This window comes from Pelodiscus sinensis, chromosome 1, assembly GCF_052426305.1.
Source record: "Pelodiscus sinensis isolate ZL-2025 chromosome 1, ASM5242630v1, whole genome shotgun sequence".
In the NCBI taxonomy this organism is placed as follows: Eukaryota; Metazoa; Chordata; order Testudines; family Trionychidae; genus Pelodiscus; species Pelodiscus sinensis.
The window spans coordinates 153,856,749-153,880,846 of record NC_143052.1 but is presented as its reverse complement, the minus strand read 5'-3'; the positions used below and the strand labels follow the sequence as shown (position 1 = coordinate 153,880,846).

Below are 24,098 nucleotides of genomic sequence, written 5' to 3'. Positions count from 1 at the left end.
ACAGAACTGGTCCCAAAACTGATCCCTGCGGAACCCCACTTCTTATGCCTGTGAACCATTGATCTATATGTCTAAATATTTAATCTTGTTTTTGTCTTCCTTGGCGTACCTTATACTGATGAGTAAGCTTTCTTGTAGCAAGGGTATCCTGTACTCCAATGCAGCATGCTCATATGTTGGGGGATTGACCATGTTAAAACCAGATCCTGACATGGCTGATTTTATGGGAGCAAAGAGAGAGGAGAGACCACCTCTTAACAAAGTTCCTCTTGGAATGCTGCACTAAATAAACGCCTCCACTAAATCAAACTCACAACGCTAGAGAAGCAGTTGACTGGTTGAAGATGCTGCTTTATAACACTTAGAATAGGGGGCAGGGAGTAAATACATTTGAATTTTAGGGAAAGAATCACTTGAATTCCTTAGCAAATCACTTGACCTCCCTGTATCTTCTGGCTTGTTTACACTACAAACTTTTGTTGTTGTTGTTATACCGACTGGGTATATTTAAATGTGATTGACAGCTTTAGTGACTTACAAGAGAAAATCAAATTCAGCATTGGAGTAACTCAACTGACTTCAGTAGAATTGTACCTCCTTACACCCAGACTGAATTTGATTTTTTTTGCCTTAGGAAACTTCTGAGGATTGAGGCTGGCATTTTTAAGGGGCTTAAAACCTGGCCTATGCTAATTAATTTACTGGGATCGCCATATTGGTTAGAAGTATGAAAAATATCCTATCCCTAACTGCTGTAGATATGCCAGCAAAAGCCCTAGTGTACATGGCATTAGACTGGCAAAAAAAGTCCTTTTGCTGGTAATTTATTCCATTTGGGGGACTGGTTTAAGTTCTGTTAACAAAAGCACGCATGCCGACATAATTTGTGAGGGTTTGCCAATGTAGCTCTACGGGGGCCTCTGTATCAGCAAATCCTTTTCAGTGTAGACAAACTCTAACCAGATTAGGCGCACAACTCCCGCTGAAATCTGAGAGCCTAAATCTTTTAGATGCCTTGGGAAATCCAGCTTAGCCCAATACTAGAGAGATGGGCTGAATCTTCACCTTCATGTGCAGGGGTGCGGGGAAGAGGGGGAAGGAACTACTTCTTGCTTATAAGGAGTCCAAACACACTATTCCCTTATCTACTCTCCTCTCCACTCCCCCCAAAGCCAAGGTGATTTGCTCTCTGCTTACCTTACTGTAGCATCAGCAGATCTGCACACATTTGTAAGCAAAATGGCCCAAACAACAGTGCCCTGTGACAACTCACCTTGAAAAGTCCTGTGCTGTCTTGACAGGATTCTTTTTGGAGAGGAAGTGCCCACTAGGTTTTGATTAGGGTAGAATTTAGGGGTTTTTTTAAATTCCAGGCAGTGAAGCCCATGTTTTTAAATTGCCAGCTGGAGGGACATCCCCTTGAGAGAAGGCGCCTGTTCATGCAATGCAAATGAAGAGGAAGCTTTGCTGTGTTGTACTGTACCAGTTGGTCTGGATTTCATTCCTGTTTCAAGATGTACCTTTCTTAAGCCCTTTTCTTTCAGAGCTAATGGATTTGACTCTCAAAGAGCCAGCCAGCTGGTTGTTTACTTCAGCTCATCTTGGTGTTCATTTTTTTCTTCTTCAGTGAGTTTGTATTATTCAAACTTACATTTATCTGCACAGCGATTAATTATTGGAAGCTCCTCACCCTTTCCACTAAGGTGTTGATGCTTCTCCACTACCTCCCTTCAGCTCATATAATTCAAATAAAAGTAGAGCTACGGGTGTTTTTATATTAAAAGCATATTGATTGCTTATTCATATTTGCAAAGTTGCTGCGAATGATTGGCTGAATACAAATGGAACAATGGGGGGAGTTTTATTAAAGCCCGGTCAAACTGCACAATTAGAATTTCAGCCATCACTCTTATAATAGTCTGGAGTTAGTGACTTTTTAGTTCCTAAACTGTAATAGGAAACTAAACATCCATGCTATGTCTAATGCTCTAGAGTGGCTCTCTGAGGCTCAGAGGGGAATAAAGTAATAGTGTGGGGGGGCTAGATGGCTGTTCTGTAATGTACATATATACCATCGTTTGAAGAAAGTTTTGCAGGACAAAGTCTATATTCCTGGTGTTGATATGAAGCCTTGTGTACATGCCAGTAATCTTCACAATTATATCACGTGTCTGATTCAAGGCTGCTCACAAGATTGTTACAATCATCCAGCTCTGTTACTGACTGTGATCTGAGGTTAAAAGAATCTGCATATTCTGGGTGCTGATCTTGAGCTTGATTTTCAACAATGCTGAGTGGAAACAGCTCCAGCCAGGGAATGGCATCAGGAGTCATGCGCGCTCAGCACCTTGGGCAATCAAGTCCTACAGGTCTCGATTTAGACATTGACAAATGAAGGCAGCCAAAATCAGAGTCCTTTTTTTTTAAAAATGTTAGCCTGGGTCTTTGTCCGAGTCCTCCCATCTTTAAAGTTGGGAATTTAAATTGATAGGAGTCCAAATCCAGAGGCTTTATATGAACATCCACAGACTCTAGAGTCCAAGATTTGGATTCAAATATCCTAAATGGCTCCAATCTGTGTCACAGACACTAGATCCAAATAATTCTAAACTCTGACCCACAATTTATAGCACCCAGACCCACAATTTATAGCATTGGTGGGCAACCTGCAGCTGAAGGGCTGCATGCGGCCCTTTGAGGTTCTATGTGTGGCCCATGAGACATTTTGTTTACTGTTGCCCACATGCAGGGTTGCCAGATTCTGCTGGTTTTTGTCCATGGAGATTTTTTTTTTCCTCCCGATATTACGAAAGTAACATGCATGTAAAGCAAGAGCATGTGAAGTGAGATGCATGTTGATTACACCAGTGCTTTTTTTGTAAGAAAAAAGGTTCCAGTACTCTGGGGCAAACTTGTTGAGCAAAAAAAGGAAAACCTGTTGAGAAAAAAAAAAACCTATGCTGGGAGCAGAAATGTCGTTGTGGCTCCTTTAAGAGCCAAAGCACCATGCTGGGAGCTGGGGAAAAAAAACGTTGTACGTCCCGAGCAGGCTTCCGTCAGGAGCCGAGTGGTCCCAAGAAAACAGGTGCCAGTACACGCGCGGGAAATCCCGTTCCTTTTCTGTGGGTTGGGAAAATAGGTGATGGTACACCATTCTGGGCCATACCATTACAAAAAAGCACTGGATTACACACATTGTGGCTGCGTCTAGACTGGCATGATTTCGCGCAAATACTTTTAACTGAAAAGTTTTTCCGTTAAACTTTTACATCCGTGCCAGTGTAGATGCTCTCTTGCGCAAGAAAGCTCCGATGGCCATTTTAGCCATCGGGCTTTCTTGCGCAAGAAATTAACTTGGCTATCTACACTAGCCCTCTTGCGCAATAACACTTGCGCAAGAGGGCTTATCCCTGAGTGGGAGCATTGGAATATTTGCGCAAGAAGCACTGATTTTGTACAGTACATAGTCCATGTTTTTGCGCAAATACTCGCGGCCAGTGTAGACAGGCGGCAAGATTTTGCGCAAAAGCAAGCGCTTTTGCACAAAATCTTGCCAGTCTAGACACACCCTGTGAGTACTAGGCATCCACTCTTCAGCCAATCAAAGCGCTGTTATGGTTCTCAATGGGTACACCCTGCAAATTGTAGGTACCCAAGTGCCGTTAGCAAAAATATCCTCTCGGGAGACCATCTTGGTTACAACAATCTTGCAGCTCACTGACATGAACAAGGGCCCGAGTGGTCCACTCATTAGTCTAGGTTGCCCCTCGCTGTTTTATAGCCTTAACTTCTCTTTGGGCATGTCTACACTAGGAAATTATTTTGGAATAACTTATTTTGAAATAATAACTCTTGAATTAACTATTTCAAAATAAATAGCATGTTCACACTACAGGGAAAACTCAAAATTAGTCTGAGGCAGGCTCCTTTAACGTGCATGGGCTACCTCGACTTAGCCCCAGGAAACACTGGGGAGTAATTACTCTGAATGATTCTGGGGAGTAGGTATTTTGAAATAGCAGCTGTGGAGCATCCATACTATGCTATTTCGAAATAACGATTTTGAAACAAGCGTAATTCCTCATGGACAGCAGGAGTTATTATTTCAAAATAACCATCCCCTAATTTCGAAATAACAGGCTTGGTAGTGTGGACACTCTCTGGTTGTTATTTCGCAATAATTCCCCAGTGTAGACCAGGGCTCTTAGATCAATAAACTGAGGCGGTCATTTGAAGAAGTAGGCTGTGCCCATGAAAGCTCATGATACCATCAACATGTTTTGTTAGTTTTTAAAATGCTACCAGACTATTTGTTGTTTTTTACGTTTAGACCAATAATAATTATTTGTGTCTCAGCTGGTTGTGAGAGGCACACTGGGAAGGGAATCAGGAGATTTGGATTCTAATCCTTTTTCTGCCATTGACTCTGACTTTGACCTGCTGACACATGTTCAGACCACATCTACCTTGTCCACACTAGAATTTTAACACATTATTAGCTAATACAAGGTGGGTGTTTTAAAAAAATTCACCCCTTCTCCCCCTCCACATGACCTTGAATGTTATTTCTTCTCTGGGACTTGGGCTCTGCATTGGTAAAACGCAACAAATAACATTTTTCTCCATTGTAAAGTGTTTTGAGATCTACATTTGGAAAAAACACGCTAAATTCTAGATGTTGCTGGTGTTCATAAAGAGCTGTGAAGATGCAAAGTGCTAAGTGCTCTCAGATAAAGGAGTAAAACATTTATAAGACAGGGCACTCAACCCATTCTTTGTGTGCAGCTGTTAAACAGCTGCTGCTAGATAAATCAAATAAGGGTTATTTTTAAATCTTTGGGTTGGCTGGTTTTTATACCTAATTCCATTTTGTTATTTGAAATTCTCAGGACTTCCCAGCCTGGTGGGAAAGTGGCCTGATTCATTACTGATACAACAGCAATGAAGATGTCCATGAGTTCATTGTTTTATTTCCAGTCCAGTGCTTGTTTCTCTGATTCCTCCGTAATATTCAGGGGCTCTGAAGTTTCAGTTTCAAAACATTATTTGCAGGGCAAGGTAGACAAGCCATGTCTCGGTTAACATATCAAGCGCCTAGATACATTGCGATAGGGGATCAAAGTGTCTGTGTCTAGGAGAGTTTTTGTATTTGCATTGGGACTGATATGCTAAAATCCAATGGAGAGGAGTGGAGATTTGCTTTGCTTTGCTCCCTTTGCTTTGTTTCTAGGTGCTGATGATGAACATCTCCAAAGCTAGGTTCACAAGGCAGCAGTGCCTCTGTTTAAACAGCAGTCTGCCTGTGCAAGGGGGAAAAGGGTAGAAAAGGTCATTTTATCAAATGAAAGCTTAGAGGGTATAGAAAATTCAAACCAATACCATGTGAAAGAGCAATAAGGTTGCAACAAACACTTGATTATATGTTTTAGACCCAACACGAATTACTGAACTTGCTGCAGGAGTAACTGGCAGAAATTCTGTGGCCTGTATTACACCGGTCAGACTACATCAGTGTTTCCTAATTGGTGCTCCGGGAAACCCTGGGGATCCGTGAAGCGAAAGTAAGGGTTCAGTGAAGAGCCGGCACTCCCCCGCCCCCTGTTAAAGAGACAGAGCCATGGCAAGGTCTTTTTTTTTTTTTTTTTTTGCTCAACAAAATGTGGCAGGGGCCTTTTTTTTTTTTTTAAGGCAACTAAAGGGGATCCATGGCCAAATAAAATTGGGAAACACTGGACTAGATGATCTAATGGTCCCTTCTGGCTTTGTGTGGAACTGTATTTGCAATGGGCAAGACACCCACTCCCCTTCCCTTCTTACCCTGCCTCTGTTTTTCAGATTTTCTTCTTTTCCCTGGCACACAGGTGTTCACGGGAGTGATTTTGAGAAAATGGTGACTAGAATGTTGGGTACAATCCAGCACTGGTCAAAGGGGTGGTCTAGACAGGATTTTTTCCCTCCTCCGATTGGGGGATCCTGTCACTTAGATAACCATTCTGGGATACTGAGGCAGGCAAATCCCTATTATGGGGTGGGGAGTGCATGGCAGGCAAGCTGGAACGATAGGGTTTATCATTAACTTCCAAGTTGTGCTGTTTGGTCAACAGCCGATACTTATTTTCATCCCCTTGAACAATGTTCTTATTGTGTCTGTTGCAAAGCATGCTGGGACAGGGCAGATGAAGATTATAGTGGGGCAGCAGCTACAAAAAACAGTCTACCACTATGGAACAAAGAAAGTCTTCAGCTCTGAATACCCACTAAATTGACCAGCAATTGCTTGGAGGTTGACTCTGGTACTCCACCAAAAGGAAATAAGTAAGGGGAATTGACGGGAGAGTTTCTGGGAAAGGTTGCGGGTACTGGGGAGATTCAAAATAATCTTGGCCAGTTGGAGAATTGGTCTGGAATCAGCAAGATGAAATTGAGTTAAGCGCAAGTCTGTGCATAGAAAGGAAAAATCAAATGCCCAAACTACGAAATGGAGAATGACTGGCCAGCTGGCAGTACGGCAGGAAAGAATCTGGGAGGCTATAGTGGATCACAAATTGAATACAAGTTAACAATGGCAAAGTCTGGCAAGGAGTTCCAGAGGTTGACTGTGCACTGAGTGAAGAAAAACTTCTCTTTGTGCAATGGACTTAAGCTGCAGGAGGAGAGATTTTAGGTAAGATATTAGGAAAATCTTTCTAACTCTGAAGGGTAGTTTAGCTCTCAAATAGGCTTCCATGGAGTCTGTGCAATCCTCATGCTTGGAGGCTTTTCAGAACAGGTTGGACAAATACCTGTCAGGGAGAGTTTAGGTTTACCTGATCCTGGTTCAGCACTGGGGGCTGGACTTGACCTTTTAAGTTCCATTCGAGAGCTACATTCTATAAACTTGTTGTATGACGTTACTTAAATCACATCCCTTTTCTCGGTCTCGGTTCTCTTCCTGATAATGTGGAGATAATACCACCCTACTTTATGGTGCTAGGATTGGGAGGCTGAATTAATGAACATTGTTTAAGTGCTTTGGATGGCAGGCACTAAAGTTGGTTAAAACTATATAGTAAACTTTCCCCTTCTCCTTTCTGGGTCTTGAAATAGCACCATTCAGTCAGCTGCAGTTAGCTGTGTTTGGCACTGGCTGAAGCTCTGTTTTCAGGCATCGTCTGCCTCCCAGGGATCATGTGGCAATTTTTATCCTGTGAACCAGGAACTTGTGGTTTCTGTTCCCATCACTCCCACCATCTCACTGTGTGTCTCCATTCCCATATCTGCTCAAACGGGACAATAGTCTTTCTCCACCTTTTAAAAGCACTTTTAAATGTCTACCCATATTGTGAAGAACAGATCTGGGTGGTTTTCTGATGTCAGTACAACCTCTGGGTGTAATAGGAACTGAAGCAAGTTTTGGCGGATACTTGGGAACTTGATCTGTGAGAGATAAGCAGAGAAGTGAACTAGCAGTGATTTTTCCCAGTGCTTGAGTTGTTGCTTTTTTTCTGTCAGAGCTGATCAGGCTCCCTTGCCCCTACATGGTGCAAATCTTTTAGCATAAACATATTTATTTTAAGTCATACACACCCAGTAGCCCTGAGGTGGGGCTGGAAGAAGAAGCTCTTTTAAATAACTAGACAGAGTAGAGTCAAAAAAGAGGGAGACCTGCTGAATATGTGTTTTCCAGGAGACCAACTAAAGTTAGTTGAGAGAACCACTTGAAAATGCTTAACTGTAATTAATATAAGAAATATGGCAAGCTGTATTTGTCACAGGAATGCAGCATCCAAAACCGTCCAAGTGGCCAAAACGTTTACCAGATCTTAAGTCTTCCCTCAAAGAAAAGAAATGCGTCTTAATTTCTCAGTATTCTCTCACTAACAGGTCTGAGGAAAGTTCTAGTAATTGGATTTCATTGAACTCTCTATGGATCACACCAGCCTGGTACCAAAAGGGTCCCTTCTGTGCCATGCAAGGTGGCATTTATGTGCCACAGTCTGTAATACCTATCTAATGTTACATTGCTTTGTATGCATTATTTAATGTAGCTTTTAACGTTGGGGAAGTGCAAATACCATGGTGATAGAGATAGGTGTGGTACAAAAGCCTACCTAGGTACCACACCCATCCAATAAGGTATCCCAGCTATGTGCTCCTGGCTGCCAAAATGGAGATGGTAACATTCTGGATGAGTGCTGGCCCTCATAAAGGTGGGATACATGTTGCATTGGGTATTGAATCAGTCACTAGTAGCATAGCTCTGCTAGAAAGAAAAGTGAAAGCTATAGTGTAGACCACATGTCAGGGTTTTTGACACACTCATCTGATTGCATGGTGATAAAAAATATCTAAGCCCTGCCTACACTGCTATCACTAGGGCTTCATTTTCACTGCCAGTTCTTCCGGCAGAAAATAAGCTAATGAGGGACTAATTAGCATAAGTCGCTATCTCATTAGCATATTTTCTGCTGTTTCTTTTTTGCGCAAGGGGTTTTTGCGCAAAAAGCAGTCTGGACTTTTTTTTTTTTTTTTTGCACAAAAACCCCGTTTTACACAAGATCCTTACGCCTCTCCGGGATAGGCATAAGGAGCTTGTGTAAAATGGGGGTTTTGCGCAATCCCCCTATCCAAACTGCTTTTTGCACAAAAACCCCTTGCGCAAAAAGGAACGGCAGAAAATATGCTAATGAGATCATGACTTATACTAATGAGTCCCTCATTAGCATATTTTCTGCCGGAAGAACTGGCAGTGAACACGTAGCTTAGTAGAGCTGCACTGATGGAGAATCATGGGTCAAAGAATAGATTCAGACAGAAAATGCAGGTGAAGGTATTGCATGAGTGTAGAACGTAGTCAGACAATGTGCTCTGTCACTGACTTGCTAGTTTTAGTAACCGGTGTTTGGCTCTTCAAAGGATTTGAAGCCACAGACAGAGGAATATTTCTTTTTAGGGTTAAACAAAGATTTTTATTTTCTATTCACTTTTTAATAGATTTCTCTCTTAAATCAATACACTGTCTTTAATTCTTCTAAGACAGCATAACATACAAAGAAAGAATACAAAAAATAAAACAATTAAAACAAATATGATAACTCCCCCTACAGCTATACCCTCCAGATTGACCCTTGAACAGTTTGTGGAGTTATCTGTCATACCTATTTAATACTCACATTAAGACGTATAGAAACATTGTTGAGATTCAGGAGATTTCTTTTCTTTATCTTCCTTGTCAGATGTTTTGTTTGTTGCAACTTACGACCGATGTTCCCCTTTCGGAACTTACGAATGGCAACGAGATTCAGTGCCGGGGAGGGAGCCATTTGGTTGATCAGACCTGGCTTTTTGGATTCGCAACCCTTCCGCTCTTGATCTGATCTGTTTAACCTTATATATCTTTTTTGGTAATTCTCCACTCACCTGGCTATGCTGACGTTGGTCTCTTTGTCTTTATTTGGACTTGTTTTTCACCTTTTCTGGTCTGTGGTCAGTTTTACGTTTCTTTCCCCTAAAGCGGGGTTTTTTGTACATCATCCAATTACATTTTGGTTTTTTGCTTATGTCTTGTATATCTCGACAATGCTTCCTTTCCTTCACATAGACATCGAACTTAGTGCTCATTTAACATATTCTTGTTAGTGGCTTTACCACATCCTATTCACATCTAGGTAGCCTTGGGAAAACCTACTTAATCGTTCAGAGCTTCAGTTTATTAAGTACAACATTAGGGCTATGTCTACACTCGCGGCTTCTTGCATGAGTAATACGCAAATGAGGCTAAGCGTGGAATATCGCCGAGCCTCATTTGCATATCTAATGAGCCACCATTTTTTTTCAGGAGAGGCTCTTGCGCCAGAAGGAGCATCTACACTGCCCCTTCTTGCTCAAGAGGGTTTTTCTTGTGCAACGCCGTTACACCTATTACTTTTCAGGTTTTTCTTGCGCAAGAAGGGGCAGTGTAGATGCTCCTTCTGGCGCAAGAGCCTCTCCTGAAAAAAATGGTGGCTCACTAGTTATGCAAATGAGGTTCAGTGATATTCCATGCTTAGCCTCATTTGCATATTACTCACGCAAGAAGCCGCGAGTATAGACATAGCCTAGTAGTATAATAATGGTTAGCCAGGAATGTTTTGAAGTTATTTGTTTAAAATGCTCTAAGCTTCAGGTAGCAGTAGCTTTGTCAGGACAAATAGTATTTGATTTCAGATAACTGCTGCTTTCCCTAAAGGGATTTAGAAAAAAGCAGGGACTCTCTCAAATCCCCCTGCATGAAGTTGAGCAGGACCTCAATTTCAACTGCCCAGGCTCTGCTTCAACATGCAGAACTGATTTGCATCTGGTAGTTCGCCCCCAGCCTCCTGCCTGAAAACAAAATAATATGCAGAATGCTCGTTTAGTTCAATCCAGGGCCTGCCTGGTTCACACACTACACCCTCCCTTGCACAAATGTAAGGAGCCAAGTTTCAAATGGAAAACATTAAATGCAAGAACAGACTTTGCCTAGCACAACAGGACCCTGAATTGGCTGAGGCCACTGCAATATAAATGATGTTTAAATGACTGCAGGGCATGTCCCATGTAAATGACAGCAGCAGGTACAAACCCTTTGCTTGGTTTTCCTCTGCTGTATCCTCATTAAACTCATGGCTAAAGGGCTAATAGGATATGGATCTTTCTGCTACCAGGTTCTAGTGCCTGAAAGTTCTCACCATGGCCACATGGGGAGCCCAGTGAAATGAAGTGGTCTCAGTTCAATTCATAGTGGGCAGATGAAGGATCCTTTCCAAGGAAAGGAAAGCCCACCACCATGCCACCGACAGTAATCGGCTCTGTTGCTGGCTGACTCAACAGAGAGGCCAAGGAAGAAATGAATGGACCACAGAGACTATGGTACAGGTTTTCAAAGCTATTGAAGCACGTAAAGGCATAGATGGCTGCCAAGTGGGATTAAGTACATAACCTCCGGCAGTGCTTTTGAAAATCCTGCCAAGCTGTATCTCTAGGTGCCTCAGTATCTTTGAAAATGTGGCCCTATGTGCTCATCCCATGCAAATAGCTCCTTCAGACCTGAGATGAGGCCATTTGACTGGGGGGGCTGTGAATGGGGAAACTACTGCTGCCTCGGCCATAGTGGATAGAGAATATCAGTCCCCAGGTCTGTCAATGTAGCACTTTTCATCAACCCCAAATCTCCTTCAGAGAAATGTAGCCAAGGCCACAGGGTTGCAGCAGCCGTTCAAGCAGAGGTCCCAGAGCTAGCTTTAAGCTTGTTAGCTCAAGTCCCCCGGTAGTGAAGCTGCAGCAACACATGCTTCAACACAGATTGTCCACACTCATCCAGAACCTGGATAAATACCTGTGGGCCTTAGTTGATCTGAAGTGCACACTGCTGTGGCTTCACCACTGAGGATCCTGAGGCTATGTCTACACTGTGTGTTTTGTGCGTAAGAGGAAATGCAAATGAGTACTCGTTTGCATATTTTGGGGTCTCATTTGCATTTCTTATTCTGATCCTTTTTTTGGAAGAGGTTTTTGCGATAAAAAGCCCCGTGTAGATGGGGCCATTTGTCGGAAAAAAAACCCTTTTGCGCAAGAGCCCTTATTCCTCAAAAAATGAAGTTTACGGGCTCGTGTGCAAAAGGTTTTTCTTCTGACAAATGGCCCCGTCTACACAGGGCTTTTTATCACAAAAACCTCTTTCAAAAAAAGGATCAGAATAAGAAATGCAAATGAGACCCCAAGATATGCAAACGAGTACTCATTTGCATTTCCTCTTACGCACAAAACACACAGTGTAGACGTAGCCTGAGGTAGCATAATATAAAGTTGAATCAGGTGTGTCTACATGAACGGCAGTCATGCACCAGGCATGCAATCTGAATATGCTCCAGGACAGAATCCTCTTCATAGCAGCATGAGATGATATCAGATGTGTTGCCATGTGGGAACTAGATGATGAGGTCTCAAGAGGCAGGTAGCCCAATCGGATCTCACTGCCTACCCTCTCTCCTACTCCTCCAGCAATACAGATCATTAAAGATTGGCATGGGAATCAGGCTAAAGAGACAAACAAACAGAGTTAAAGCCAGCCTTCTGTTCTGTGATAGAGATGTAGCCGTGTTAGTCTGGGGTAGCTGAAGCAAAATGCAGGACAATGTAGCACTTTAAAGACTAACAAGATGGTTTATTAGATGATGAGCTTTCGTGGGCCAGACCCACTTCCTCAGATCAAATAGTGGAAGAAAGAAGTCACAACCATATATACCAAAGGATACAATTAAAAAAAATGAACAAATATGAAAAGGACAAATCACATTGCAGAACAGGAGGAGGATGCAGGGCGGGGGGGGGGGGGAGGAAGGAAGGTAAGTGTCTGTGAATTGATGGTATTAGAGGTAGGGAGAGTGGGATGTTTGTGAGTTAATGGTATTAGAAGTGATAATTGGGGAAACTGTCTTGGTAATGGGTGAGATAGTTCAAATGTTTAAGTCCTTTTTGTAAAGTGTCGAATTTTAACATGAATGACAGTTCAGAGGATTCCCTTTCAAGTGCAGATGTAAAAGGTCTTTGTAGCAGAATGCAGGTGGTTGAGTCATTTAGAGAGTGTCCTTTCTGGTTAAAATGGCAAGAAACTGTTTTCTCTTTGTGATCTTGTCTGATATCTGTTTTGTGGGCATTAATCCTTTGGCGAAGTGTCTGAGATGTTTGTGCTATGTACATTGGATAAACACCTCAGACACTTCGCCAAAGGATTAATGCCCACAAAACAGATATCAGACAAGATCACAAAGAGAAAACAGTTTCTTGCCATTTTAACCAGAAAGGACACTCTCTCAATGACTTAACCACATTTTAACCAGAAAGGACACTCTCTCAATGACTTAACCACCTGCATTCTGCTACAAAGACCTTTTACATCTGCACTTGAAAGGGAATCCTCTGAACTGTCATTCATGTTAAAATTCGACACTTTACAAAAAGGACTTAACAAACATTTGAACTATCTCACCCATTACCAAGACAGTTTCCCCAATTATCACCTCTAATACCATTAACTCACAAACTTCCCACTCTCCCTACCTCTAATACCATCAATTCACAGACACTTACCTTCCTTCCTCCCCTCCCCCCCCCGCCCTGCATCCTCCTCCTGTTCTGCAATGTGATTTGTCCTTTTCATATTTGTTCATTTTTTTAATTGTATCCTTTGGTATATATGGTTGTGACTACTTTCTTCCACTATTTGATCTGAGGAAGTGGGTCTGGCCCACGAAAGCTCATCATCTAATAAACCATCTTGTTAGTCTTAAAGTGCTACATTGTCCTGCATTTTGCTTCTGTTCTGTAGCGTTCTCAGAGCTCAGAAAGGTAAGAACTAGGAGCAATTCTTACCAGGACTAGAACTGAAAATAAAGCTTTCTAGCTCTAATTGGCATTCTTTTTTTAACCTCCTGCTGCTGCTGTCCAGTGGGTTGGGAGGAGGAAAGTCTCTGAAAGGGTTTGTAAGTCACTTTGCCATCCTGCTGTGCTTCTGACCGAACAAGTACAAGAGGTTTAGAGACAAGTGTACTCTTCCCATACCCAGCTTCTGTGTGGGTTGCTTGAACAAGTCAGCACCGCATGGCTAAGGACAAACCATTTTCTAAAATCTGTTAGGTCAGATTTCAGAGCTTTATTAGTTTAGTTTTTGTTCCCAAATGTAAGTGGTTTGGGGGCTGGTGAAAGGAATCAAACTGATGGTCCCTGGAGTCCTCTATACATAGCAGCATAGGCATTGGTATTGCAAGCTTCCTCCTACGCTCTTTCTGCTGCTGGTGTGCCTCCCCACTGCACTCCATTCAGAGTGAACCTGGAGCCTAGTTTTCCCCCATGGCTTGCCTTTACAGCTAGAATAAAGTGGGAAGTCCATGAGCCCCCACACCCTCCTGTTTGGGCTCCTCTAATATTTCTCCTGTTACATGCATCCCCATATCCTGCCTGCCCACCTACCCTATGGCGCACACATATATTCCACAGATGCGAATCCTGCACAGAACTGCTCAGGTTTCTGTTTCCAATTCAGCACAGAGCAGCCAATACATCTGACTGCTGAGACTGGTATAAACTGGGAGTAACTCAGTTACACTCATTGGTGTTCCACAGGTGTAAATTGGTGCGAGAACTGGATTCTTTGATGATATTTTCTGAGAACTCCCATGTTACCACCTCCCTGCTTAGATGCCTGGAGCTTAGATGGGTGCTTCTAAATCTACAGAAACAAAAACTCGTGTGGAGAGGACCAAATGCATACACCTGCGGGCCTGGTTCTCACATCCAGCGTTCCTATGCTTGGGACAGGAATGGGGAGCAAGCATTATCTCCTCAGCCACTTTTGCACTCTGTGTTCTGGGGCTATGCAGACTTTGGAGCAGCACAGACGCTGGTCTAAATTGATCTAAAGTGTATGCTGTCTTCCTCATGGGTCCCAGAGGCAGAAACTCAGGGAGCTGTCACCGCCTTCCAGATACGTTTCCTATATGCAAGACTGATGCAGAGCCTGGCCCGTGTGCCACCTTTACGCTGACCGGGATGCAATGAACATTTCCAGGGGCCATTTCTAGCCACTTGCCCCTGTGGGAATGGTGTAAAATGCCGGTGTCACTGAGAACCCTGCCCTGTGTCTCCCTACTTTTTCCTGGGAGACTGCACATGGGGCTTGGGCACTGTGGTGGCTCTGTCTGGCCCCTTTTGTTTCTTTCTCTCACCTGCTTTGTATGGTGTGGGCAGGATGCCAGGCTACTTAGTTACTGAACAGCTGCCCCTTCTCGCTCCAGGCCTGCCAGACAGATGAAACCCAGCCTGCCTGTCTGCAGCAGCAACCCATGAAAAGTAACCACTTAAGGGTATTTTGTGCACTTTCATCTTCTAGTACCTGGTCTAGCAGTCTGAGGTTCCACGCTAGCTTCCCCCCCGCCACTGCCCCTGACTTCCTGCCCTGTCAGTCTCAAAGGCTACGTCTAGACTGGCATGATTTTCCGGAAATGCTTTTAATGGAAAAGTTTTCCGTTAAAAGCATTTTCGGAACAGAGCATCTAGATTGGCACGGACGCTTTTCTGCAAAGCGTCTGTGCCAATCTAGACACGCTTTTCTGCAAAAAAGCCCCGATCGCCATTTTCGCAATCAGGGCTTTTTTGCGGAAAACAAATCTGAGCTATCTACACTGGCCCTTTTGCACAAAAGTTTTGTGCAAAAGGACTTTTGCCCGAATGGGAGCAGCATAGTATTTCTGTAAGAACACTGACAATCTTACATGAGATCGTCAGTGCTTTTGCGGAAATTCAAGCGGCCAGTGAAGACAGCTGGCAAGTTTTTCCGGAAAAGCGGCTGATTTTCCAGAAAAACTGGCCAGTCTAGACACAGCCAAAGTGTAATGTAAGGTATTTGCAGACCTGAAGAAGAGCTCTGTGTAAGCTCTAAAGCTTGTCTCTCTAACCAACAGAAATTGGTCCAAAGAGATTACCTCACCTGCCTTGTCTTAGAGCAAGTTACTGTAATACTTGGGTTTCTGTGGGCAGGACTCAGCCAGGTAGGAAAATTACTCCCATTCGTCCCAGCCCCAAAATCCTCACTGCTCCTGAGCCATTCCTGCTCCCTCACTGAGAGCAAGGCACTTTCCCTGCCCAAGGGGAAAGATAATCACCTCTCTGGGCAAAACTGCGCTTCTCCCCACTCCTACCACAGGACAACCTGTATCATCTCCTCTAGTGAGAACAATTCTTGAATCTCTCCTTTCCTGTGGCAAGAAGATGCCTGACACCTCAGCCCTCTGCTTTCACCCCATTCACATAAGAAACAAGTCCTCATGGAACTGAGAGCAAATCCTGATACAATCCCATCATGATAAATAATTTTTCCCTAGGTAGTGTGGAAGATGCCTCCAAAACTCCTTCTTCCTGCAGCTAATCTGGTAGACGCAGGATGTTTCGTTCTCAGCATTTGCAAAGATGGAAGCAGCCCCTTAGCTTTACACAACGGTGCCACTGATTCTGTTGGAACCATTCATGGTATATTTAGGCATGTGCTGAAGTGTTTGCAGGGCTGGAGTGAAAGTTACATGTGTGCCTTTTGAAATAATGCAGTTTTAGTCCCAGGATTCAGCGAAAGATGAACTTTTTAGCCACACAGTTCTTCGGTTCTGCTTGTCTCTCAGCAGAAGTTGGTCCAATACAAGATACCTCATCCATCCTGCCTTTTGAAATGCAGTCTGGGTAGTTTTGTTTCCCTCTGGGTCTAGGTTTGGGATTTGTGGTGATGGTTTGTACAGCCCTACTTGATGCTGTTAAACCAATAGAGCTTTCCCATGTAATAAGGCCTTGCTCTTGTATAGCATTTTTCATCAGCAGATTTCAAAATGCTTTACAGGAAGGGAAACTGAGGTATGGGGAAGTGAATGACTTGTCCAGGGTCACCCAGAAGGCCAGTGGTTTGAGCCAGGAATAGCAAATAAGTCTTCTGAGTCCTCATCCAGGGCTCGAACCAGCAGGCAAGATACGTACAGGGATGCTGTAATTATCCAAACTTGGTAATGGGCATTACAGATACAGGAAATTCAGCATTATGGTTATTTAAAAGAAAATTAAACATGAAATGTACATGTAAGGCACCTAAACCACCTTAACTCTGCCCCACACCGACACCATGCAATAATCATATTTATAAATAAGGTCTGTTAGTATTGTGGTCCCCTAATAAGATTAAATTGATTTTAATGGCACATTTGTATTATGCTCCCCTCCATGGGCTCACTGGAGAGCAGAGTTAAACCTGGCTGAAGCAGGGGTGGGTGCTAGGTTAGTGAGGTTACATGATAGAAAGCACAGAGTATTGGCTTGAGACTCTGGGGACCTCCTGTATCATGTTTTTGGCTCGGCCATTGGGGGAATCACTTCACCTTTTAGTGCCTCTATTTCCCCCTCTATAAAATAGCCACAACGATCATGACCTCCTCTGTAAAACATTTTGAGGAAGAAAAGCTCTTGTATACCAAAAGGCCACAGTGTTAGTTGTTGGTACTATAGTAAAGAGTGAGTATTCAAGAGTGATGGGCCAGAAATTAATGCCTAGTTTTGGCGGTTGGCTTGGCAGTATTGAGTACGGGGTCAATTACCCAGGAAAGACAGGCAGAGGTAGGTGGCAGAGAGTAGTTACCACCAAGCATGGCTACAGATTGACCCAGCACTGGGGTATGGGCAGCAATTGCTGGCCCCTCAGCATGGGTGACCAGATAGCAAGTGTGAAAAACTGGGATGGTGGAGAGGGTGTAATAGGCACTTGTGTAAGAAAAAGTCCCAAATATCTGGACTGTCCCTATAAAATTGGGACATTTGGTCACTTTACCCCCTGCCTGCTCCATAGTGATATCTCTGCAGTATTGAGCCAGTCTCAGATTTCAGGTACCTAGCAGGCTGAGAGGTGGCTTTGAAAAAACAAAAAAAAATCTAATCAGTCAGTAGCTGTGGGCAGCTCATCCTTCTCTGGGTGTGCTGAGTTTGACCATGTGCTCTCCAGTGCTCCTGATGGGGAACTAAGAGTCAAATCGTATGTGTGTGCCTTAAGGTCAAACAGCAGAAAATACTCTAGCCTGGTCCTTAGTGCATGCTTGCTCCCACCCTCTCCCAGGGCATCCTTTTGTCCTGCCCCTTCTAGCTGCATGTCCTCCCTGATCTCTTTCTGATCACTACCACCCATTGGACTGGTCTCTTCACTGCAGGCTCTAATCTGCCCCTACCATCCTGTTGCAGACAGTATGGATGGCATAGCACCTGTCTTCCCTCTCCCCTCCCTCTTCCCCCAAAGCAGGGATCCATCCCCACCCTTGCATGGGCAGGCTCTGTCTCTTTCTCTCCTCCCCCTAACAGGTGTTCTTAGCACAAACACAGCATGGGGCATGCTATTTGCATTAAATATTCAATGGCTGTGTTTTACCCTTGAGTGAGTTGGAGGGCAGTCTGACTTAGACCAGAGGAAAGACTGATAGGAGGAGACCCAGGGAACAGTGTACACTAGCTCCACTGCACTTTGCTCAGTAGCAAGTAGTAGAAGCAAATACAGAGAGAGGAGGGAGGCTGCAAAGTGAGGATAAAATGATTTTAAAGTGTGAGGCATCTCTCTTCCTGCTGGCAGCAGATAACTTTCAGCCTTTTAAACCTAGGCCAGTCTGCAGCAGCTGCCAGAGAGGAAAGGAGAGCCGATGCCCACCATATGTGTCTCCCCCGCCCTCTGATGAGTCATTGCTATGCAAAAATCTAAGCCTAGGAGTTCCTGGCAGAGATGAGTCGGGGCTGGTGGTACCCTTCTTTCATTCCAGCTGAGTGGGCTGGAGTCCCTGTATGCAAGGTCATGGGGAAGTGGGAATCCCGGGGCTGGGGAGGGAAACTGTGGCCAAAGGCAGCTGCAAGGTAGGGACTTCGCCGCTGGGAGCCCCCGGGCTGCGAGAAATCCTTGGGGGCAAGTGGGGGCCAGAACCGCAGGGCCAGGTGCTGCTAGGGCATGGGAGGGGCAGCTGTTGCCCAGGTCACCAGGATGCTCCTGCTGCGGGCTGCGGCCGGACACGCCCTTGACTGCTTAGCTCCCCCTTTACGTGCGGGGGCTCAGGTGTGCGGCTGGCGCCAGGCCTCTGCCTGCCTTTGTCTAGCAGCTTGTCTCGCCCACTCCCCGGCCGCAGGGCTGCAGCCACACCCCGCCGCGCTGCAGGGCCCCTTGACCCCACCTCCTCTGGGCCGCTTTCTCCCCGCCCGCCTGCCTCCCGCTCCGCCCGCAGGGCTCAGCCTGGCTCCTGCTGGAGCCACCGCTCCCCCTGGGTCTGCGAGGCTCGGGCTTGGAGCACCCCCCCCCCTCCCAGGGCCCCGCCCCGCCCTTACAGGTGGGGGCTCCCCCGCGCCCGGGCTCCCTTGCAGGTGCGCTGGAGGCGGGGAGAAGGGGGGGGGGGGGACGCTACCACCAGACCCGCCTTGCAGCTCAGCCACGTGCCTCTCCCCAGCCCAGCGCCCGCGTTCATTGGCTGGGGGGGCGTTCGGGGGGCGGAGCCAGCCCCCGGGAGCCGGGCGATATAGCACCGCGCGACGCTCGGCCCCAGCCGAGCTCTGGTCCCTGCCCGGCGCGCGCCTGCCAGCAGCCCCCCTCGCTGCGCCTGGGCCAGCGGGAGTCGCCGCCTGCTGCAAGCGCGCCCCGTCTGTGCCCTCCCCCCCTCCCAGCGGCCAGGGCCGGCCCGCAGCCCCCGAGCAGGGCGGGATACGCGCAGCCCCTCTCGCCTGCAACAGCTGCCGCCGGGAGCCAGGGAAGCTGCTGGCAGGGCAGCCGCGCTCTGCTCTAAGGGGACGAGGACTTGCTCGTGTCACCCGGCGGGGCCGCTCCCTCCCTCATGGCTCGCGGGAAGGCCAAGGAAGGCGATGGCAACTGGAAGAAATTCATCTGGAACTCGGAGAAGAAGGAGTTTCTGGGCAGGACCGGCGGCAGCTGGTGTAAGTGCTTCCCCGTTCCCCTCCCCTGGCGCGCCAGCCTCTGCCGCAGGGGCAGCCGCCGCCGCCTCCCCCTGTGGGCTGGGGGTGCGGGGAAGGCAGCCACCCTCCCCTGCTGCCGGCTAAGGCTCCTGCGGACTCGAGGGAGAGGTGGCGGGGGGTGGGGTGGGGACGCTTGCCGGGTGCAGTGAGATCGGCTCCCTCCCGCATCAGGATTTAGAACAAACGTTGCATCCCCGGCTTCCTGCGGCTGATCGTACATGCCGGCGCTGGGGATTGACGCTCGCGCCGGTGTGCTGGGCTCCTTGCTGCGCTCCCTCGGCTGGTGGCCGGCGGGTTGCCTTCCTTTCTGGAAGCGCTGCGGCAGCGCTGGGGGAGACGCATGGCTTATTGTTGCAGGCGGAATGGTCTGATGTGGCGGGGGAGCCCTGCCTCCGCTTCGGGGCTTGCCCGTTCGCCGTGCTCTGGCTTTGTCAGCGATCCTTGAAACCTGCCGGGCTGAGCGCCTCCCCCCTGCGCAAACCTGCCGCGGTGTGTCCCTTTTTTTTGCCTCCGAAAGGTCATGCTGAAGGGCACCGATGTAGTTAAATCTGAGTCGTGACTGCGGTAGGGGTGGGGTGGGCGCTAGCGTGTGGGGGCGAGCAGCCCTACACATACCTCTAGCAGTTTCCCACCATCCTCCTCTGCATCAAAGCCTTTGTAGAGGAGCCAATGCGGCTGGCACTGGGGGCTTTGAATCCCAGCAAACTGCGGAGAGAGCCAGCAGCGTGGCAGGAGACGGGGCTCTGCTCAAAGGTGTGGGAGGGATCGGCCCTGAAATTGAGGCGAGGGGCTTTAGTGTTACTGCGACCCCCTGGAATCCAGCAGCTAGCTCGGTGGGCTGCTTGGCTGGGCAAGTGAAGGGTTAATAATGCATCAGAGCTCAAGGTTAGTCTCAAGGTGACACCTCAAAGCTGGAGGTAACCAGGCACTGGGCTCTCGGGCCAGGCCATCCTGTAGTAGGGCATTGGCGTTTGGCTTCCTGGCTCTCTGCATGGGCCTCTTGAGTTTTATTTATTTTTCCCTCTGTCTCCATTTGGAGGAATAACCTGCCTCTGAGCTCGGGTAGAGAGGAAAGGGCTGGGTGGGGAGAATGAGCAAGTCCTTGGAGCCAGTCTCCTAGCAACTAAATGTAACTTGAGTGAGCCCATGAGGTGCACAATGGCTCAAATTTGTTTCCACCTCCTTCCCTTCTCTCTGGTCTGGTTCTTCCCACTCCTCCTAAGTCAGAGGCAAGAAGATGCATCATCTCAGCTTGCATTGAAGTAGCCAGATAGATACAAAGGCCATTGTGAAGATCCATTCTAGGGCATCATCTCCCAGTTTTTTCTTCTCCATCTTTTTTGGCTCTTTTGTGCCTCTCTGTTCTCTATTACAACCATATCTGTTTGCTTTGGATTCTAATAGTTTGAAAGCTCTAGTTCATTTTGAGTTGACTCCAGAGGAAAGCTCCAGTTCTGTAGAATAAAACAAACCTGAAATAGCAAGTGATCTGGCTCCAGTTCACTAGCTTAACCTAGCATGTGGCTGTGAGTCACTGCTGTATTTCTCCTCTGCCCCCAGTGAAAGTTACAGAAGATACCGTTAAAATATTTCAGTCCATTGATTTTTTTTTTCTTCATTTTAAACAACCAGGCATCAAGGATAGTGGTGATCATACATTCTTTTGTCCTTAAAAACAAGGAATGTATCTCTCCCCTAGGCATGGTTGTCCTTGGGGAGAGGGCGTTCTGCCCTTGGGCTCCTTTTTACCTAACTGGGTTTTAATCAGCACAGCCAGGCCCCTGATTTGAATTGTGACATTGTAGACTTTTTATCTCTCCTTTCCATTCTTCCTTTTTTGGGGGGAGCTGGGGAGGAGTGATGGTTAAAGCCAGCTAGGAGAGTTTACTTCAGAACCTGGGAAACAAATGTTTTTACCTTAACATAGCTCTATAAGCAAGAAGTGTCACATCTAATGTAATGTTCATGATGCATGTGGTATTATTACAAATACTACTTGGAGAGTTGTCTATTTGCATATTAATTTTGAAAGGCTTAGTCAGTTAGTTGCTGCCAGTCAAAGCTGGCCTGCCACCCTCATTGTTAAAGTCAGCCCCTGTTGACTGATCAACCGGACATCCGGAGTTGCCATCTTTAGATTTGGCAGGCAGCAGCAGCAGTAGGATAGACTAGAGGAAGTTCTCACTATATATTTCTGTGAGCAGAGTATTTGTAAGCGCTTGGAAGTACGTTTACTGGCTTTTATCCCACTCTGAGCTTGAGAGACTTTTCAGATGTGCCGAATATATGGTCTTTGTCATTATCACCTAAATATCTAGGGCTGGATCCTCAGGGGTAAATTGGTGTAGCTCTATTGAAGTTAGCAGAGCTATGACAGTGTACATTAGGTGAGAATCTGGCCTATCTATTATACACCAATCTGTAGCAGGCACTTGTTTCTCTGTAAACCCTTGTGTTTTGTTGCTCGATTCACTGTATATTTTCTATAAATCAGGCTCATGTAGGTGTCCTGGTATGCTGTTTGACAGTATTTTGGTTGGGAGAGATGTTAATGCTACCTCCTGGTATTAGACATTTGATGTGATTTAAAAAAAAATCAAAGGCAGCAAGCACATGAGACAGCAGTGCTCTTGTTTGGTGTATTGCAACAGCACTCCTTTGACTGGTCTGGAAAAAATTACCAAATCTCTGACATCACAACCGTTTGCCTAGAGCTTCCTGGATACGAAAGAGTGTGATTAACTCTGAGTGTGCCAGAACATAATGCTGCCGAGGACAGTTGGAATTTCATTAATTTCCTGCTGCCCTGCCCCAGTGTGGAAGGAGGAAGTTGAAGGTCAGGGCTCCGCTATCTTAGATTTTTTTTCCCATTCTGTCTTGCCCATTCCTGCTATTGTTACTTTCAAAGTCTGAAAATAATTAAAAGCCACCAGAGAAGGGAATTGTATTTTGAACTGGGCTGCTTTTCTGTGATTGAGCACTGGAGGAAAGCTTTCTTCTCCCAGAACTCTAGTGCTTCCCTCCCCCACATCTATTTTCACTCCATTCAGAGGAGTCTTTGTTTTAGAGTGACAGTCAGACCTAGGGCATTCTGAAGTCAGATAGGTTTCCTCTCAAATCATCTGTTGCCTCTGACTGTATTTGCATTTGCTGTTACTGGTCTCTTGATTAGCATATAGTTGCTTGGCATGGACTGCTTTATCCTTCCTGTAGGCTGCCTGGTGATGCCTAGTACAGCATGTTACTATGCAGTTAATCAGATGAGATAATCCTTGTAAACCAGTAACTGATACCCAGATTCCAAGTAGCGGTGTGTTCCTTTTTATTGTCTTGTGTGTTTGATTTAGACCCTCCCTTTTCTTTAGACTCAACATGATTTAATCGGGTTGTATAATTAGCTGTTTCAGCTGGATGGTGTGATAAATAAAACCCTGGCTGCATTATAAGAAATTGTCAAACTACAGCAATGCTATGGTGCCTTCTCTGCACCTGGAGTCAACTAGACAATACATAAAATGAGGCCTAATTCTGCTTCTAGTAATCTCTCATTGGCTGTAATGGGTGTGGGATTAGGCCCATAGTTGAAGAGTGGGGATTTCTCAAGGAATCCTAAAAGAATTAGGCACCCAAATCCCTATGGAATTCATTTGAGTTTGAAATGCTAATTCATTTGGAATTTCCAGCACCAAGATTCAATGCTAACAAGGAGCTGATGTCAGTGAGGTTGTGGCAGTGCTGAACATCTAAAGGACAGGCACTTCCAAGATGTCTTTTACTATCACAGGGGCTTGCTTTGCTGAAAACCAGCCCCTCATAAAGCAACTAGGAAACAAGTATCTCTTACAATTTTAAAGAACTTCTAACCTTCGTATGTTTTTAACAAAAAAAGTTGGCTTGTAATCTTTAATACGTTAGAATGTGACATGTATAAAATGTGAAAATAGTTCTGCTTGTACAGGGCCCCGGTCTATGACGAGGGCTCCTAGGCACGGGTACCACACAAATATGTTTCTCGCTGTCTGACACATGGTTGCACCAAGGGCTTGATTATTCTCTCTGTTCTCTTGCAGTTAAGATCCTTCTCTTCTACCTGATCTTCTATGGCTGCCTGGCTGGCATATTCATTGGGACCATTCAAGTGATGTTGTTCACGATCAGTGAATTTGAACCTAAATATCAGGATCGAGTGGCACCACCAGGTAATTTTAAATATAAAGCAGGCCTCTGCTTGACTGTGCAAGTCACTTCAAGCAGGATCATTTTATTGCTCACTTGGGAGTGATAATGGAATATTATTCCATTGCTGTAGAATGCAGGTCAGCCTTTTCACAAATATCAAGCAGGTCTGTGTCTCTTCTCAACCTATGTTCGCAGCATTGTATTTTGCTCTTAAGGGAAAAGTGTTTGCAATGGGTAGAAGTGAGGCTGTCAGGATTCCTGGGTTCCTATTTTCATGTCTGCCCCTTTATATCGAGTGGTGATCATGGATGATTTGCTCCACTCTTTCTCTTGTTTAATGCATTGGTGACATGAGGGAAACAATATCAATATCTCAGGGTTTTTAGAGGCTTAAATAACCT

General features: G+C 45.6%; 1 protein-coding gene across 3 annotated transcripts in view; it reads left to right on the top strand.

The window, feature by feature from the left end:
• The window catches only part of ATP1B1 (ATPase Na+/K+ transporting subunit beta 1), a 111,148-nt gene that overhangs the window by 66,096 nt on the left and 20,954 nt on the right, over nucleotides 1–24,098 (top strand). The window contains exons 1-2 of one of the 3 annotated variants that reach the window (XM_075907040.2): nucleotides 19,071–19,479; nucleotides 23,589–23,717. In XM_075907040.2, coding sequence (XP_075763155.1) covers nucleotides 19,380–19,479; nucleotides 23,589–23,717 — 229 coding nt within the window. In that variant the 5' untranslated portion in view covers nucleotides 19,071–19,379. Of the gene's footprint in view, nucleotides 1–19,070; nucleotides 19,480–22,266; nucleotides 22,355–23,588; nucleotides 23,718–24,098 lie in introns of those variants that run through there. The other 2 variants (XM_025189030.2, XM_075907047.2) reach the window with 2 other exon arrangements.